Source organism: Ursus maritimus, unplaced genomic scaffold (genome assembly GCF_017311325.1).
Source record: "Ursus maritimus isolate PB19 unplaced genomic scaffold, ASM1731132v1 scaffold_29, whole genome shotgun sequence".
In the NCBI taxonomy this organism is placed as follows: domain Eukaryota; kingdom Metazoa; phylum Chordata; class Mammalia; order Carnivora; family Ursidae; genus Ursus; species Ursus maritimus.
The window spans coordinates 23045455-23065864 of NW_024425452.1; the positions used below are offsets into that span (position 1 = coordinate 23045455).

General features: G+C 37.8%; 1 protein-coding gene across 1 annotated transcript in view; it reads left to right on the forward strand.

Moving 5' to 3' along the window:
• Window positions 1–20410, forward strand: part of COL19A1 (collagen type XIX alpha 1 chain) — a 299548-nt gene that overhangs the window by 246479 nt on the left and 32659 nt on the right. Inside the window, exons 32-41 of the mRNA XM_008684899.2 lie at window positions 3715–3819; window positions 3902–3955; window positions 4234–4287; window positions 9261–9314; window positions 10738–10791; window positions 12989–13033; window positions 15047–15097; window positions 15186–15230; window positions 15702–15728; window positions 18842–18895. Of these exons, the coding sequence (XP_008683121.1) occupies window positions 3715–3819; window positions 3902–3955; window positions 4234–4287; window positions 9261–9314; window positions 10738–10791; window positions 12989–13033; window positions 15047–15097; window positions 15186–15230; window positions 15702–15728; window positions 18842–18895 (543 nt within the window). The remainder of the gene's footprint in view (window positions 1–3714; window positions 3820–3901; window positions 3956–4233; window positions 4288–9260; window positions 9315–10737; window positions 10792–12988; window positions 13034–15046; window positions 15098–15185; window positions 15231–15701; window positions 15729–18841; window positions 18896–20410) is intronic.

The following is a 20410-nucleotide window of genomic DNA, read 5'->3' on the forward strand; positions in this document are numbered from 1 at the left end:
AAAAGGAACACATATTTTTGTGGATCTTCTGCCTCTGGTACTAATCCCTCCACTCTCTTCTTTACCCCCCTGTCAGTTTGGGTGTAAGGGGTGGTGGGTGGAGGTGGTAGTTCTGAGATGAGCTACGCAGAAGGAGCAGTGTCATCAACACCCTCGAGTAGACCATTCTCTTCTCTAGAGGGACAGCTTTCACTTCAGGGTGTTTAGTCGCCCTGACTCAGTACTGTGAAACTAATCCTTCTCACTCGGACCTTCCCTCACCAGGCCCAGGATGCAAACGGGTGCTGCTCAATTAGCAGCTAGCTTGCAGGGCTGAACTTTGAGGGCATGGGATCTTCCAAAGAGAGTTATAAAATTCCAAAGCCAACAATTGCCCTAACACCTGTTACTGTGTTAACTAAAAGCTATCTCTACCTATTATTCATCTGATAAGGAATAAATCTTGCTACCATTTCTGTCTCTAATATTACCCGGTGTTGTATTTGTAACACAGATGGGGGAGAATGATAATGGGATACCTGTAAGGTTATGTATTCATAATATTTTTTCATGGCACGCTAAGATCGCGTGAACCCAGAGGAAAATCTGTCCCTTCACATTATACTCAAACCTTCAGTGTCCTATCTATACATGAATGAACACTGTGTATGAGTATACGCGCACACACACACACACACACACACACACACACACACACTTAGGCTCTTTGTGTCTATATGTGATATATTTTTATATTCCTAGCATTTAGCCCATAATAGTAGGCAGGCAGGAATATTTGTTGATTTAAATTCAAAGATTCAAGGATTCTGGTATAAGTATTTGCTAGATGATTAAAAATTTGAGAATATATATATATATATATATATAAATGTAAATATGAATATCAGTATAAAAATAAATTACAGGAGGTTTTTAAGACCTTCAAAAGTCAACATTTTCTTATAAGTCAAAAGAGAATATTTATGGGGATTTTAGGAATATCTTATATTCGTTGAGTTACAGTTACATGGCAGGCAATACACTGCTTTACTTACACCATCTCACATAATCTTCAAAGAAATCCTATCCCCATTTTATACATTAGGAACTGAAGTTCTGAGCAGCCAAGTCACTTTCTCAGAGTCACACAGCTAGCTAGTAAGCGCAACATTAACAGGAACACAGGTCCTCACACGTTGTCTTAGGTTCTTCACAAGGGCGGTAATGCTGGATATGGCAAGACCCTAAGAGTTAGACTTCACCATTCCAGAATAGTTAGGAACAAAACTTGTACACTTCTGCAGAAATGAATATCCCGCTAGAATACAGGGTGGCTCGCAGAATAGACAAGAAGACTGAATAGGCTCTGATGAGAACCAGGACTCCATAGGCCTCAGACGTGGACATAAGTGATGGTTTCACCAGGGAAGCAGCCCTTCAGTGAGCGTGCTCTGCCTCTGTTCCAGCCCTGACATCACCTCACTGAGGTTCCGAGTCCCAGGAGAGCTGATTGGTGAGAGGCAGGACACCTCAACTGAGAGTCCCATCAGACTGCATTCCATAGAAGGGGGAAATGTGCAGTTCCCCAAAGTGGAGTCCAAATACAGGAACTTAGGTTGGAGATTGGATCTGTTAGTCCAGCCTAATGTAATTTTAAATCCTGATCCTATTACCCAATGCATTGTCTCCCTCTCTGTCTAGAGGCTTTAGCAAACTTGGTCATCTGCTTTCTGTTTTCAAAAATATCTTTGATTACAATGTAGTAAAGATGTCCCTTCAAAGACTTCAGGTAGGTTAATCTGTGTATCAGTCCCTCTTTGCGTGAGATTGTACATTGGCTAATAATTGATGCATCTTTATTCTCTCTTTAAGAAAATCTAAGACTTTTTTCAAGACCCTCGATGGAATCATTTCCCTTGATTTACCATTGTGGCAACCCTAACCTAAAGAAAATGGGGTCCGTTTGAAGGGACTCTGAGAAAATTTTATGGACTCATAATGATTACTGTTCTTTTATGTTTTATTAAAACAATCAATTGAATAACCCATTCTAAAATATTGCTGAGTGTCAGTATGCCAGGTCTTGCTGCACACGGCTATGCCACGTTTATTTGTCTACAGATAATAATTCATCTTCTTCATGCCTTTTGAAATATAGAAAACTTCTTGGTTCTCATAAGTTCTCTGGCATCTCTCTGTCTTCATAGTTTTTCAGATATTATAAGTAGTGAATCTACAATTACATATGTATTTTTTACTTCCTCTACCAACACATTAGCTCTGGGAAAAGATCTTGAGCAAAATTAGTTCTGGGAAATGTTGCACACTCTGGCTCCCTTTTATATATACCAGCTCTAAGAATGGACCACCATGAAGAGAGAGCTCTTTAATCCAGCATTTTTTAGAGAAATTGCCTCGGAACCTTTTCAATAGTGCACGGAATTAGTCTTCCAAGGAGCGTATTCTTGGAAATCAGACTTATTCTGATATTCACTGAGCAAAAATGTTGAACTTGAATAACCATGAGCTTTCTTGCCAACTTCTCATTAATGGTAAGCTTCAGTTCCCTTTTCTACATTTCAAGATTCTTCCCTTTGGTGAAAAGAATGGAAGAAGAGAGGCTGATATTGTCCTACCTTCTGTCAACTGTTAAAATTAAAATATCTCCTCCACCCAGAGGGCCCTATTCTGTGCCTTTCCTGATCATATTCTTATTCTAACAATTTAAAAAATAAGACTTTTCACAAGCACTTTTTCTTTGGCTATGTGATAAGAAGTTTATCTTGTGAGCTCAGACACTTAAATTCAAGCCTTTCCAGATCAGCTAAAGGTTACAGAGAAGGCAATGGCAAGGTAATTCCACTTAGATTTCCTGTCTGCGCTTGGATTTGACATAGAGTCAAGTCCAAGTCACTCCGGTCATTATGTCTCTTGTGAGTGCTTCCACTGACAATGTTGGTAAACTATGTGTAGTGTCCTCCAACTAATTTTGTTCTCAAAAGGAGAAATCCTTTCTTCACAACCCTTCCTTCCTTCCTTCCTTCCTTCCTTCCTTCCTTCCTTCCTTCCTTCCTTCCTTCCTCTCTTTCTTTCCTTTTTAATGATTTATACTATTGGTTCTATGAGGGCTCTAATCCTGTTGGTTATTCTGAACTTTATTATTCCCTCCCTTTTTAAACATGCTGCTAAACAATTGAAACAGTCCGTGTTCTTGACTTATGTGTCTTTTCCTTATGTATTTGGAATTTCCCATTTACATATCATTGTAAACATGCTTTTTTTAAAAGAAGATTTACTTATTTGTTTTAGAGAGAGAGAGAGAAAGAGAGCCCACGCATGAGCAGGCAGCTGTGGGGAGGGAGAGGGAGAAGCAGACTCCCCACTGAGCAGGGAGTCCACATGGGGCTCCATCCCAGGACCCCAAGATCGTCACCTGGGCCGAAATCAGGAGCCAGACGCTCAACAGACTGAGCCACCCAGGTGCCCCAACATGCTTTAAAAAAAAAAAAAAAGAAGGTCACCAATATCATAAACAGATACAATTGACTAGCTTCATACGTAGGTTTTACCTTACAAGAAGTAGTCTTTTCAAATTGGATGAACTAAGTCTCTGAAAGTGGTAATATATCAATTGCTGTATCATTGGTCTCTGACAAAGGTTCAAATCTGACCAGACCTCACTTTTATAGATTGCTTTGATGAATCTCTCAGTAACCTTATGTCTTTGCTCATTAGAACTTCTGTGGCAACTGCCAAGCCAGTGTCCCAGGGCTGAAAAGCAACAAAGGAGAAGAAACTGGCGCTGGTGAGCCTGGAAAGTATGATTCTATAGCCCAGAAGGTGAGGAGGCAGGCTGGATGTTGATGGCCCTGTAGCTGACAGAGAGTGCCTTCTCTCACCTCTGTGCTGCTCCATCCTCTAGGGTGATACAGGTTCACGGGGTCCTCCAGGAATCCCAGGCAGAGAGGGACCAAAGGTAAGGCAGTTTGTCCTCTACTCTCTGTGCTTCCTCCAATTCAGTGTGAAAAAACAAAACCAATTTTAAAACACACTACTTTTTCTACTTTTATATTTTTATATTACACTTTTATAATATTTTAGAAGAGTGGTATAAAAGCCATTTGCAAATGTCATTTTTTGTGCCCTGACTCTGTCCAAATTACATGCCCCAAGTATACTAAAAAGAGATATTTTCCTTGTTCTAAAAGATGACAAAATGATTCAGTACACTAGCTGAATTTCTTGTCTTTTTAGGGAAGCAAAGGAGAGCGGGGCTACCCTGGGATACCTGGAGAGAAAGGCGACGAGGTAAGACTCTTCTCTGATAATATATCCTGCTATTGACGCTCCTTAGAGGACTCAGAGGGACGACATCAACTTGTCTATAGCTCATGATTAATGCTAAATCAAATAAAAACAAAGATTTCGATTTTTTCAAATGTCAACACAATTTAAATAATAATACATTGATGTTTCTTATCAGTGGTTCAATTTTTGAGAGACGGAAATTTAAGCACAGAGTTGACCCATCAGTTGCTATGTTTTTGTTTTCATGTAGTAGATAGCAATTCCAGCTCTCTCGAGATAAAAGCAAGGATTCACTGAATAGAATCCCAAGGTAGAGAGTGGAATCAAAGGAATAGTTGAACAACCAGCCTAGGAACAAGAGACAACTCCAAAACTCAGCAGAACTTCCCTGGGGTACTGCTGTAACATGACTCAGCTTCGGTGACCTTGGTCTGTCTGTGTCTCTGCTCAGACTTGGGAGAAAAAAAAAAACTATCAAAAGGATCTGATTCAACTAGTTTAGATCAGCTGCCCACCCCCAGACTAAGATTCAAAGTCGAATGTACTTTTGAGATGATGGTATAATTTTCTGACACTAAGCCATGGTGATGCTCAGGATATCATTCTTTTCCTGCATAATTTACCTTAGCTCTTAGAAAAACCAATTAGGATGATGAATTGTTGTTAGTTTAAACAGTTTTGATGCTAATAATTCTTAATGAAAGTAAGTAAGCCATCTGGCATATATTAACCTTGATGTTAGTACTGAAAATCATAACAGTATAAAGTAGATCTATTTTTTGAGTCAGAGTTATGTTTCACGTTACAAATTATCACCATGTGTTATTGTTTTTAATATTGATTATATTCTAGAAAACTGTGAGAATTAGTTTGCTTTCTTCCAAATTAAAAATTGAAGAAAAAAGAAATACATTTATTTTCATCCATAAATAAAGCAGTAAAGGCATTTTATTTTCAAAATAAGAATTATTGAGCTTTTGCTTCTTCATGCTCCACAGGAAGTTTCACGAATGTGCCAGCCCTATATCTGATTTTAATAGTCTAACAGCTTTTAACTGCCTAGATTCAAGGAGTAGGCTTTAGAGGCAATTGAGAAGGTAATAACAAAAAGATCGAGAAATAATTGGAATTCAGGATTTTTATAAGTGACTCTAAGTTAAATTTATTAGAAGTTAATTTTGACTGATTCTACCGGATACCTTGCTCTCTTGGTAAACTGAAATGCATCATTGTGATAACTCCACTATTTTAGTATGTTCTTTCTTAAGTGTAGTAGACCCCTGTTACCTTTGGGGAATATATTTTAAGACCCTCCCCCCATGGATACCCAAAACTGCAGAGAGTATCAAAACCTATACATGCTGGTTTTTTTCCTATACATACATACATATGATAAAGTTTAACTTATAAATTAGGCACAGTGAGAGATTAACAATAATAACTAATAGTAAATCAGAATAATATAGCAACATCCTATAATTAAAGTTTTGTGAATGTGGTCTTTCCCTCCCTCTCTAAATGTCTTTTTGTACTGTACTCATCCTTCTTGTGATGATGTGAAATGATAAAATGCCTATACGATGTGGTGAAGTAAGGTGAATGACGTAGGCACTTTGACATGGTGTTAGGCTGCTCCTGACCTTCTGGAGGTAAGTCAGAAGGAGGTTCATGTGCTTCCAAACAGGAACTGACCACAGGTAACTGAAACCACGGAAAGGGAAACTACTGTATACCTTTTGGATTCTTTAATGGAGCATATATAAAATTTTGCCCAAGTCCCTTATTATATGGGGAATTATTATTATTATATTAATTAGTATATGTAGCAATTTCAGAAGGAGATTCTTTTCAGTTGTTCCTTCACATCACATGAATAATAGGAATAAGCCTGAAATAGCATACTAACTCACTTGGGCCTTTTGGAGGGGATCGGGTGATGCAGGCTTTTCCTCTCCAACAGGGAGTGGTGAATATCATCTACTTGGATAGATTCAATGAATAGTATCTACCTGGACTCAGATACTACCTGAAATTATAATTTATTGACTTGTTTAGGTGAATGAAACTTTGACCAAGGACGTGTGTATTTCCAACTGGCCAGTAAACTGTACTGTTTTAATATGTATATAATATGTAGTCATACAAAAGATGCAGGGGGACACCTCATCTCTTTGAGGACTTCTAATTATTATGTATTCATTTTAATCTGTTTGGGAACTTAGAGGAGCCGCCTGTTTGTTCATTGCTCCAAGAAAATGACATTATCCTTTACATTTTTTGCAGGTGTTTCACAAATCAAAGTAGCAACTTATAAGACACTAAATAGAACACACTCAACTCTCATACAGTGAATTCTTGCTTGGAATGCAGATTTTCCTATAATATTTCAGGATAATAATTGATAAACAGGCCATGAAAAATATTGTCAACTGTAAATTACAGCAATGGAAAAATAAATATTCTTGGTAGCAACTGAGCTAGGACTTGCAAAATCAAAATATCAGTTCAGAGAAAGAACTTAGCTCTAATGATACTTAAATATCTATGCAATAAATTCTATTATGTATTTTAGTTTGGCACTATATGCTAAATTGACTGTCCTACTCTTTAATATGTATTTGTCTTCTTTAATGACCATCTTGTCTTCTAAAATTATCTTATTGCCCTTTATGCATCCATAGTAACTTTTACCCTTACTACAAAATTTCAGCTTGTTCAGAGAAAGACTGCTGAGAATGATTTTTTTTTATTTATGGACTAAGGTTTATTTTAAAGTTTAATGTGGTCATCAAAGGTTAATGAGTCCCAAGCTTATAAATTAAACTACCTAAAGACTCACTCAGCATCTCTAGACTGATTTAGGAATGAGACTAAAAGTAGCAAAAAAAAAAAAAAAAGAATACATATGTACACCCATATCTTATACATGTACATATAGAGAGAATTTTATGGAAATGTGGGTATTTTGAGATAAAGCAATTTGCGGTATGGCATTTATAATCTCCAGACATTTAGAGGTACCATTTCCAAAGGAAATTTGTTTCCTTTCAATTTATAAACCCAAAAATAAGTTAAGGGTGGGGGAGTAAAAAGAGATAATGCAACATGCCAGTATGTTCCATGCACACATGTCTGCGCCGTGTGCACACACACACACATACACACACACGCACAGCATTGCCAGTGAGGATGATATCATCTTGAAGAAAGAACATGTCCACATTCTTTCACACAAGCATACATAAGATTTTTACCCAAAACTCTTATTTCATGAGGAATTTCAGCATGTTCGAGGAGATTCTTTTCAGTGTTTCTTCACATCATATCACATGAAAAAACCTGAAGTAACATATGGCCCCATTTGGCTTTAGATGGACAGGTCTGGCAAAGTTTAGTCCTTGATCACATTGATGCAAAGAACCTTGATTCGAGAGAACCTCGGGCCTATAGAATTCTCATAAATAAATATGCAGTATTTTTATCATGGTCACTCCACCTAATATCTATAATGTGTCTAAAAAGGCATATTTAATCACAGTAAAAGGCAAAGGAACTTTGTTATAACAATTAATGGTTTGGTAATATAAAACATTACTCAGTAAAGAAAATTAAATCCTAAAAGAGTGGAATCATTCAATCTAGACCTTGACACATCATATGGTTATCTGAAATAGCAAAAGAGTATTTAAAAGTATATATTCCTAATTATAGAAGTCATCTGAGTTTATTATAGAAAATTTGGGAAACACACAAAAGCACTAAAGAGGTGTAAGAGTTACTATTGGACTGTGGGTAATAGTCATATTATGATCCACACCCCTCGTGTATAATTCCAAAGCTCAGAAGCCTTTGAAAACCCTGGATATTTTTCCCAAATTTGTAGGAAATTCTTTTTACAGCAGAATCTGACCTGAAATCATAGAGAGACAGTCTATTTACCCCACTTGACCAGAACATCATGTTTCGCTACAGAAACATTTGTATGTTTATTAGAGGGTGCTGCCCCAGGCACCACTGGAAATATTACATAGTATCTAGTGTGAGCACTGTGTTATTTTTATTTAAAAAAATCAGAAAATTCAGATTTCTGAAACACATCTGACACCAAGGTTTCCACATTAGGTACTTTGAACCTCTATCATTCTTATCTTTTATGAAGTGCATTGATAGTTTTTAGTAATTTAAACATTATGTAACATTTTGTAACTGTCATTTTTCTGTGTTAGCCATTAGTTTGTTGAAACATGATTTTAATAGTTGCAGAATATTTTATATTATCTTCTGTAACTTATTTAACTAATATTCTGTTGTTGACACACTTGGTAAAAAAAAAAAAAAAAAAAAAAAAAACAGAATTAATTACACAAGCCCTCAGTTAATCTTGCCAATTCTTCGTTGAATTTGTGAATGTATCAGTATCTTAAACCCTATCCAGTATAATTAGCATTATTCTACAAATCCAAGAAGAAGGAGGAGGGGATATTCATTCACTTTTATGCTTAAACCATTAAAGGATTCTAAATTTAAATTCACTGATGAGCCAAATTTCTTCTTAAAATGAACTGTTCAGCTAAACTAAATATTATATCATAAAACATATTCCATTTTTTCACTAGCTGAAGCATTAGTGTAATCATGTATTTCTTCGATGGCGTTCTGCCAATTTGAAATTTGTATGTCCATGCTTTAGCAATGCCAGATTCTCAGTGATGCTATTGTTGATGGGGTGGCTCTGTGAGCTCAGAATCCCTCTGTGAATCACCAAACACATTAAATTATGTTTGTTGCAGATTCCGTGCCACGGCATTTTAGCTCGTCATCCTAACTCTTTGAAAATGGGCATTTGTAGAGCATACATATCAGGTTTTCCAGCCAACATAGAAGTTTAATTTCAATAGTCAAAATATTTGATCAACGAAAATGCCTTGTTTCTAACTATGTAATAGACTTATGGTAGGAAATGTTTCTTCTAGGGTCTTCAAGGAATTCCAGGCCTTCCAGGTACCCCAGGTCCCACTGGCCCCCCTGTGAGTATTTGCTAAAGCTATTCCACTCACACTTCATCTCTGCTGGGATGATGCAGGGCGAACTAAATTCTGCATTGCCTTTTGTTCTCTGTGCCTCTCTGTAGATTATCCCGCTGTTGCCTAGGAAAGTAGCACCCTATTTCTCAGATTTTCATTTAGTATTACATTGAGGCTCCTCAGGGTCATGGAGACTTATCATCAAAATTCTGCCAGACCAGAAAGCAGTCTGTGATTAAGCCGGTCTATTTCAATAGAAGTTAGGTGTAAAGTAGCATTCTGTTTTTTAGTTACACTTTTTTTGGCATTAACCTTTGGAAAAGATATTCAGATGGTTACACGCTTACATTCTTAAGCACCATAAACTAAGAATATATATTTTTAAAGGGGAAAAATGGGTTAAGGAATATCATATTTGATTTATTTTTATTCCTATTTATCCATTAAAATACCCTCTACTTTAATTAGCACTCTTTTTTCACTGTCCCTCAAACACAACTTTGTGGTCTTTGTGTCTTTGGTTATACTGTTTTCCTAAAACAATCTCTTTTCCTTTCTTAGCTGCTAAACCCAACCTGTCACTAATGTGAGGCTGTCAAGTCTAGGGTGGCCAGTTAAAATACAGGACATGCAGTTAAATTTGAATTTCATATAAATAAATGGTTTTAGCATAAGTTTGTCCCAAATATCATATTTTTATCTGCTGAATCTAGCAGCCCCATTCAAGACTCATCTTCTCCAGCAATTCCTATGAGTTCCTATGCAAATGGTATTTTACCTCACAAGTAGGCATGTGATCGTGTTCCTTTGTGTTTTAAAGCATGCATTCGCCATAATTAAAATTTAATCATTTATGCTTTCACCACAGTTATGTAGAGCAAACCTGGCTTTAAATTGTACATTAAAATTAAAAGTGAAGAGAAGAGTTGTGGAAGGAACCATGGAAATGATAGCTAACTCCATTCTCAAAGAAGAATTAAAATCAAATTGTATTTTCCATTGGTAAAATGCAGATCGTGTAACTTAATATTCACATTGTTAATTCTGCCGTGTCTTGAAGTATTTAAAATGTTGATCGCTACCAAAATTATAGCTCATTTAGGAAGGCATAATGTTATGTAAATTGCCATTTAAGCAGCAAGGCTAAGTTCTTAAATGTATCAAAAGGTTCCAATTAAGGTCATTAAATGTGGTTGGCCAAGGTGAAAAAGCAACCACAAATACAAATTTTACCCTTGCAAGGGCTTATCAGCAGGATACAGCTGCTGTATCAGCCTGAAGAAATATAAGCTTGTAGGACTGATTTAATTAGGATCAAATGACCTTCAAAATGTATCAGTTTTAGCAACCAACTTCCAATGCCTTTGGCCATGGAGTAGGGTTTTTTCTTTCTTTTTTGTAACACACTTAGTTTTGTGTTTTACAGGGCTTGTTGGGAAGAACTGGACATCCTGGTCCCGCAGGAGTAAAGGGTGACAAGGTACAGAGGAAATGCCTCATTTACTCTCTGAATTGGGGCTTGGGGGATGGCAAAGTAAGACACTTAACAGATCTGTAAAAACAAGCAAAGCCTGAAAGTAGGAATAATGTCAGGGAATAGCTATTCTGCTAGTGGGCTTGGAAAGATACAGGCACAAAAATTGGTCTGAATACAGATTCCTAGGGAAAGGATGAATAGAACACTGGGGTCATATAGCAGAAGTCCAAGCTGGGTTCAAGGTCCCGACATCTAGTTATGTGGATGGATGGAGTGGAGGAAGTTTCCTGAAGAGGTACAGGTAAGATCGGGGAGTTCCAGCCACAGGTGCCAAGGCTTCAGACAGCTTGCTGAGAAAATCTGGAAGTTCTGTCCTTGAGGGTCATAGGGGAAATGCACTAAGGAATTAAGACACTTGTTCCGTGTGGAGGCCAGTTGATTGGACAAATGGATTGCTGTGGTCTGAAGGGAAGACCAGCAATAGAGGAGTCTCAGGCAGGAAGACCCTAGGGCTTCATATGTTTACCCAATTTAGGCCTAAATTGGCCCCACCGTGTGAGCCCAGACACAACCAGCCAATGAGTGAAATAAGACTAGGTATTCAGATTTGGGGAGTAAGAATCAAGAATCCACATAAGCGACTCAAGTAGCTTCTACCCTGAAATGACCAAAATGGGGCATAATGGCATCCAGAAGCAAAGGAATTCCAAAAAAAAAAAAAAAAAAAAAAAATAGAAAGGAGCCATGTGCTTATTTTAGATAGTCTCTGCACATTTTTTTTTCTGATTATTGTGCCCAACCCCACCAGCCTTTTTTCTCTGTTCTCTATGGAAATTATTCTGTCAGAGATTTGCCTTTTGAAGTTAATGGGAATTCCACACTGAGATGAGCTTTGGGGCACAATCAAGGATGAAAATATGACTTTTAATTGTGCCGGGAAAAAGAGTCTTTTCAATAGGCACATATTTTTCCTTGTTTGTTGTCCTCTCATAGTTCATGAGAACTATGACATAATTCTCTGAAGGACACTGCCAGCAGTCAGGAGAACATGACATGTCTTAGAGAGATGGCCACCATCACAGCAGTTTGGGAAAAGATACAATATCCTTGTTGTCACTCATTCTCAGGCAGATACATTGTAATAAAAACTTTACAGTTTATTTTTATTGATAAAGACACAAACATAGAGTTTTATGATACTTTCTTTTGTTATGGGGAGATTAGAATGAAATCCTTCATCAAATTCATGGAAATGGACTTAAATCCCTCAAAATTTGGGAGCCTTGTAAGTAGGAATCTTATCGTCTCTGGATTCTTTTTTAATTAACCATTTCTTGCCCCTCCCCTGACATTAAGGGACTTAAAGATTTTATGAAGCTATTATCCTAAAAGAAAAGCACAGTTCCAGGAAACACTGGTTAAAGGCACCAAAGGGGCTATAATAGCTTTGCTTAGTATGGATCGATAAGCATTGTATGTTTTATAAAAATAAAAGTGAAATCCATTTTTCAAGTTTCAACTTGAATTCATTTTTCACAATTCCATTTTCAGTCTGCTTTTCCTGCAAGCACAATGTCTGAGGCTGTTTAAACTGTATAGAACATTTCCCTTAAACCGTGCTGTACCACAGTCACTTCTGTTCAACGGGATGTACCTGACTTGGTTGCAAAGTCGAATATAACCTTAGCAAGGGAAAAAAGTTTCTCCTCCTGCAGACACAACACAGGGTGTGATTTTTCTACTTTGATCGAATTATGCGGATGGCCCTCTGGTTCCCAAAAGAGGAAGATGGTGGAGATGAGGCTAAAAATGAAGGGCTGACCCAGAAAGCCAAGTCCCGGAGGCTGCCTCTGCTTGCAGGAATGCACTCTGCAGCCCCACATGGGCAGTTTCCTCCACTGCCCTGGAAGTCGAGAACAGGATCGGCCAGGTTGCCAGGCTCCATCTAAAAATAAACTTCATCCCTGGGGCTCACCCAGTGGGAATTCGAACGGGTATGAAAAAGGCATTTACCTTTCCTATGGTCTAGGAACGTATTTTCCCAGGTGAAATAGAAAGCCAAGCTAAGTAAGACTTTGCAAGGCTGAAACAAAACCATATTGATTTCAGAATACGGCTCTCTGAGCAAGCACAATCTGGTTCATAAACTTGGTGTCAAAATGTGCAAACCATTGATTTTTGGTCTCTATATCCTGTGCAGGGCAGTGAGGGACCCCCTGGGAGACCCGGACCACCTGGACCACCTGTGAGTTACTTCAGGTTTAAAACTTAAATTCATGTGTGTCTGCTTGAGACTTCTATAACTCAGAGGTCAGACTACCTTTAGATGTTCTCCAGGATAAAAGTTGTCTGCTTTTTATGGATACTTATAAATGATAGCCACTGCAGCTTTGGGGAGACCTGATTTTTCCCCTTTAGTGTGGCCCCAATATGCAGTGCTCAGATTTGCATACCATGGGCCTCCCTCCTCTGGACTCAGGAGACCTGAGTGTGTGCCCCAACTCTCCACATCCTGCCTGGGGGACCCCGGGAAAGCCATTTAACCTCAGGGAGCCTCACTCACAGAAAAGAGGGGCTTTAAAAAGAGCTCCCTTCCAGCAATGTGAGTTGGTACGGAATTTGGTGTTAGGCTATATGTGTTCATTACCATCCATGATGTCTGAGATGCAGAGAAATTCTATTTATATAGCACCTAGTGAATAAAATGTACAAGAGCCATCAATGTTTTTACGCCTGCGATTGAGACAGATGTTCTCTTCGTCAGGGAGGCTGCAGAGAGGAGAGGTACCTCTCTCTGTAGCAAGTCTGCCCTCATGTGGGGCCACGCTCAAATCGCAGCAGAGCTTTGGTCCAGGCCGAATGTTCTTTTCCACCCTACCTCATAGGAATACTTTAAGAAACCAAACTCGCCTGAGAAAGGGCAGAATTAGTCTGTGACTTTCTGAAGACGACAAAGATAGATAATTAGTCTGCATGCAGTCGCACACTTTACACAATAAACAAAGAGATTTGCACTCTGTTTTCCTAAACCTGTTCATTTTGTTTACTTGCCTTTCCCTTAACAAAGAAGCCGGGCAGAAAGCATTTGGGGCTCAAATCCGAAAATACACTCCCTGTCCAGTGGACACAACAAGCAACATATAGCATGAGTTCACAAAAGGGGCTTGTATTTTACACTGGGTTAGGAAATCTTCCTCTTCCCCCTGAATTCTTCAAAACTATTCATTCTTCAAAATAGATTACATATTGTCTTTTTATGGGACACCTCCTCTAGAAATCTCAGACAAAAATATTCTTCAACTCTCTAGGACTCAGCACACTAAAATACAGTAGACATTCACCAGTTGCCAAATGAGTGAGTGAAATAATAAAGGAATAAATGAATGGAGCATTTTTGCTCCCATCACTAGTGTTTGGAAGACGTACACAAGTCCCGTTCACTGAGCACCATTGGGCCACCATCACCCAAAAGCAGGGAAATGAGGGCTTCCTCAGTTTTGCAACTGAAGTGTGGAAATCTCAAAAAAGGAAAAATGCAGAGTATTGATTCTATGGGAATTTCTTAAAAGAAGGATAAAAGATCCCAGCTAAAATTTTTATCTGCAAATTTTTCCTGAATGCCAAAACGTATGATTCTTTTAAGACTGTTGAATTAGTTCTCTTTAAGTGTTAGTTACTCTGGGACTTTCCATTCATAGCTCAGTTTTATTAGGAAGTTTTATTCTCTGTTGTTCTAAAGAATATGTTTGTGTAGAAACATCCACACAGGGTTGTGAGTAATATCATTTTCCCCATTTACTTTATTTTTCTATTTAGTATGAAGGGACTGTAGTAAAACATTACTTTTCAGTAGCCCAATTGCTCCCTATTCACATCTTTACCAGCACTACGCTGTTATAGCCTGCAGGTCAGCGGGCTGTAAATAGTTAGCATAAATTGGCAATTCAGAAACTGAATTTTAATGAGCAAATAGTATTTTCCTCTGCATGCATTAGTGTCTCATCTGTCAAACCTGAACATTCATCACACCCCCACTGAAAGTCTCTCTGGGCTCCAGGTGTAACTCACGCTCCTGGTCCTTTGTCCCCCCTACATATGTTTTTGAAAAGCCCAGAACGGAAACATTGTTTTATTTTACTTGTAGCATTAAACTCATATTCTAAATAGAATAGGAGAAATATCATTTGGTAAAAGGATAAAAGGTAGAGAGACTATTAACTTAAAAAAGAGTAATTCTCTATCTCCTCTCTTTCTGAAGGGTGTACCATTCAATGAAGGAAATGGAATGAGCAGTTTATATAAAATCCAGGTATTTACTTTTGGAATTATGTGAGATTATTGTCCAGTGATGGGTTGCTGTAAATGCTTCTCACCTTTTTCTTCTTTTTCTTTTGAAGGGAGGTGTGAATGTTCCCAGTTTTCCAGGTCCCCCTGGCCCCCCTGTGAGTACAGTTTTTTATTACCAAGCATTCTTTAGCTGAACAACCACAATAAATAAATAAACAAATAAATAAATAAATAAATAAATAAATAAATAAATAACTCAAGTTCATTGAAAAAGTACATGGTACAAAATATAATCGAAATCTTATGCAGTAGAATATAAATGATAGCAAATTATAGTAAAATGGAGAAGAGGTACCCTGCCAAAATCATGAAAAATAGCATTCTGCATGGTGGTATCACTGTCTGCATTGCAAATCTAAGAATTAAATCAATGTCCAAGCAGTCACCGTCATGGGGTTCCATCAAGTTATGTTTCATCATCATACTGTTCAAATCCAAACTGTTAGCAAAATAAAACTTGCAAATATTTTGTATGTGTCTTAAAGCAAATTGAATTCAAATGCTTTAGATTCTATAATTTGCTTCCATCGTTCTTTTAAAAATGACTTCCCATGCTTTTCTTGTAGGGCCCAAAAGGAGACCCTGGCCCAGTGGTATGTATATTCCCATGCTTTGTGTCATTTAGAAAATGAGCCTTTATTGAAGTTTGAAAGAAGGACATCAGGCAAAGATGGCCTATTTTCTTAGATGTTCATCAATTATCTAATATTGGAGGCAGGAGGCAAACCACCAAATACCAGCAATGTGTTCATTTTCAAGATGCTTTGATCTTGATGTCCCTGCCCTTGGCCTTAGTCTCTTTTATCAGTGTATTTTCAAATTCGCCCTGTGATGGAGGAGGGCACACATGGAAGTTCCTGATAAACGGCACTTTCTTCTGATAGCACTATTTTGATAGTTAACTCAGTATTAAGTAGATTGTGGAAGAGAAATACTTACTGGAAAGAAATTCCTTAATATGTCTCCAGTCTCTCCCTACCCCCCCAAAACGAAGGGACTGTTTATTTGCTTTGAATGTCTTAGGCAGTTCTTGGGTAGGAAATGCGATGTGCTGTCATAAATCTGCTTCATAGGTGTAATGTATCAGGAGGTTAGCACCCAGCATGGAAAGAGATCATGTTCTGCAGCCCCCCAGAGAGTGACAATTGTTCTCAGGCATCCTTCTCAACCATGGGGCGTCCGTCTGAAGCTTCTGCCAAAATCATTAGATTCCCTTTTTTCTTTGGCAATTCTTCCTGTCATGTCCTTGTCAAGCAAATGTTCATATTTCACTTGTATTAACCTTTTAACTTTGATTTATACAGGATGCTTGAAACTCAGATATGCCTGAAACTGAAATAAAGTTTCAAACCATCTTCCACTGTCACGTGAAAAAAAAAATTAAAACCATCTTCCACTGTCACGTGAAAAAAAAATTAAGGCCATTTCATTACAATACCGTTTGGTAAAACTAGAGGAGTAAATTTTAAAAGAGTGACAGAAGAAGCCATAGAAAGTAATCTTTTCACATCTAAATATATTTTCAAAGGACATGCGTTAAAGCACATATTTTTTGTTATTGGTTGGTATACATTAAGGGCCAATTATTTCCCCTGAAAGCATGATTTCAACTAGTTAGTATCATTTTCTGAGCCCCAATTATGTAACTTAGAAGTGTCCTTTGTTTTCTTATTCATGTTGCCCCCCTTTTATCTGTAACATTTTTATGCTTTCACCAATCATATCCTTCATTCTAATTTTAATTTTCTTTCATCTTGTTGATAAAAATTTCCTCCTGGTCTTTCCCTCTCCTACTGACTCACAGCCCCTCTGAATCATGTAGAGGTCCCTAGACTTCTCACTGACTTTTCTGGAACATTCTTTGAAGTTTTTCATTAATAACTGCATATCAAGGTGATAACATTTTTTAAGTATTCTAATAAAGGATAAATCCTAATTCACTTGGATTGGAAAATAGGTAGCAGACAGATTTGAGTAGACTTGAAGAAATTAGGCTTCAAATTCCTTAGCTACAACAAAAGATAAAGAATAAAAACTGATTAAAGGATATTCATTTTTTTGGAGATGTGATTTAAGTGGGTGAAGCACAAAAACAGAAATCCGAAATAATGAAGTTAAATACTGTGTAAACCCTCAGGTCTATCCTACATAAACCTTTGAAATTATCCTTTGAGCCTATGTCAGCACCACCATGCAGCTCCCTTCATTACACACCGGTTGCTCAGCACAGACAAATACTACTTCCTACCAGAGAAATAAGCCAGGAATGGTAGAATGATAGGTCACAGAGCAGAAAATGGAAAAGTCAATTTGAGGAGGTGGTGGGCGGGGGGAGAGATTTACTCTTCGCATCCTTCATCTCCCATGACGCTAGGTCTGCACCACTGTTTCTAATCTTCTCAGTAAACGTTTGTAGACAAAAATTACCCTAATTGAATTTATCTTCTGAGGTGCTCCATTTAATTCCTTTGATACTTAATTTATAAGTGGCTTCAATGAAATATTTAATTACTAACTACTTTCAAATAAATATTGATTGATGGGGTGACCACCTTCCTTGGTCCTAAAGATTGTTGAGCATGTAAACAAAGAGAATCAAAGAGTTCATTTCCTTTGTCAACAATCCAGGACCTCTTTCACAGAGCTTCATGCAGAATAGAGTGTGAACATCCTTTTGTTTTTGTTTTTGTCTGATTGACAGGTTATATATTAGTGGACATTTAAAAAGATTTTTAAGGCATGAAAAGTATCAAGTCATCTGCTTGTTCATTAAGTGTTCTGTAATAAGGACAATATCATAAGTAATAATGGAAGTTGGAGACTTGGTAATATTTTGAAGCAGATTAGAGTTATGCATGCAAAAATATATTTATAGAGAATGAAAGCTCCCTTTTTTACGTGATTATATTGAAAGCATCCAGTGTCTTAAGAAAATATTTGCAGTGAACATCAATTCATTAACAAGGAGGTATCAGACAACTACCTCTCTCTCTCTTGATTTAAAGTTTATTTGCTCAAAAGTAGCAGCTTCCTTCACCCTAACTTCTCTAAATACATTTCTTGAGAGCCTACAGGCTCCAGCCGGCCATGGGACCATACACTAGAATATGTAAAAGATTTTTTTTTAATGGAAATGCTTCCTTATCTTCTGCCAGTGACCTATGAGCTTAAGCAATAACTTAGAATCATTAGAGATGCTGCTTCCAGACTCATCCTCTGAAGCATTTCACAATTCACGGCCAGCTACGAAGCACACTGCAGGATGGGAAACCTTGCTATCAGACCTTCATCTTCATTTGTGTTTAAGGAGCTTAGTCCTATTCTCTGGTCATCTAGCAGCCCTGGGTACCTCACAAATTGGCAAACTTCATTAAAGCCCATCTTTCCTTCTGATTTTTATTGAAATTGGAGTTATCACTGACTAGAGGGATTCATTCTAATTAGATCCTTAATCAGAATAAAAACAATCAGAAAATATATTCATACTTCTCCAGGGAATAGATTTATTCTCAAACTATTTTCAAATATCAAATGCAAGAATACAGATGCTTGAAAATAGAGCATACCAATTACTTGCTAAATCGCCGAATAGTGTTTTGGGGGTACTTTTTTGGCAAAAAAAAAAAAAAAATCTTTGTTTTTGAAACCAAGGCTTAAAAAACCTTTTGGTCATTGCTCCTGCATTTCTTATGTTCATATTTAACAGGGAGAACCTGGTGCGATGGGGTTGCCAGGACTAGAAGGATTTCCAGGTATAAAGGTAAGTACAGGGATTAAAGATGTGGTCACTGATTTAAAATTCAAAAATGTTTACTGAGCTCCCCCTATTGGACCAGGAACTGTTTTAGGTTTAAAGATAGCTAAGAGTACAAAACAGACAAAAATCTCTGCCTTCAAGGAACTTATTTTCCAGGAAGAGGATACAGAAACTACAAGAATAAACATAAGTAAAAATGTTGGTAAAATGCTATGAAAGAAAGAAAAAATAGAGCAGGTTAAGAGGGCTTGGGAGTGCTAAAGGAGAGGTTTGTAATTTTAAATATGGGTCTGAGAAAGCAAGATCTGAGCAAAGAGTTGAAAGAGTAAGACAGAGTAGGCCAAGTCCCTTCAACCCTAAAGGAAGAATGTCCCGGGCAATACAAGTAAGTTCTAGAGATCTAATGTGTAGCGTGGCGATGATAGGTAACAATACTTCACTGTATACTTGAAAATTGCTAAGTGTTCTCACCACTACATTAATTAGCTCGATTGTGGTGATCATTTCACAGTATATGCATATATCAAATGTTCAAGCTGTACACCACTATATACAGTTTTTTGAAAGAGTAAATATTAGGTCTAAATGCACTGAGACATGAGCATTACTGCTACACCAAAGGAGACCAGGGGAATGAGGTGAAGGAAGGGTCGTAGATGAGGTTAGAGACGTAGGGGTAGAAGTGAGGTGTAGCCCTGTCATGGCACTCTTGTAAAGCAATACTACTCAAAATGTGGCCGATAGAGGATGGGTGCCAGTCTGCAAATTCTCTGATGGGTTCTATGGCAAGGCAAGGGTAGACTGAGAGTAAGTATTTAAAACTTGTCTAGCAATTTAACTTTGCCATGATATTCAAACATGTGATCAGTTGACTCACCTTGGTTTAGGATGTATTAGAACATAAATGATAAACTGCTCCCAAAGGAGCACAAGTAGTTTGAGAGGCACTAATAATAAAGAGGCTTATAAGCCATTGTGAAGACTTTATCTTTCACTCTGAGTAAAATCGGGAGCCAGCAGGTCATTTCTGAGTAGAAGGGTGATGGGGCCTGCAGCTGGGGGGCAGGGGTGAAGCAGGGAAGCCTGTTAGAAGACTACTCCCATAATACAGCCAGGGTGATGTTGGCTCAGATCGAAGTAGAAATGGTGGAGATAGCATGGAGTGGCTAGATTCTGGATATATTGGGAAGGTAGAACCAAGGGACTTTCTAATTGATTGGACGTGGGTATGAGAGAGTAAAGAGGAGTCAAGGAGGACTCCCAGTTTTTTGACCTGAGCAACTGGCATGACGGGATAGTCATCAACTGAAATGAGGAAAGCTATAGGCAGAGCCTGTGTGGAGAGGGTGAGGATGATCAGTTTAACTTTGGACATGAGGTCAAACTTGGCAGCATCTATTAGATAGCAAAGTGGAAGTGTTGAGTAGGCAGAACAATCTAAAGGCATGGAGTTTGAAAAGAGTCTTATTGGAGATTTAAACTTGGTTGTCCCAAGAGTATAGATGCTGTCTTAAAGCC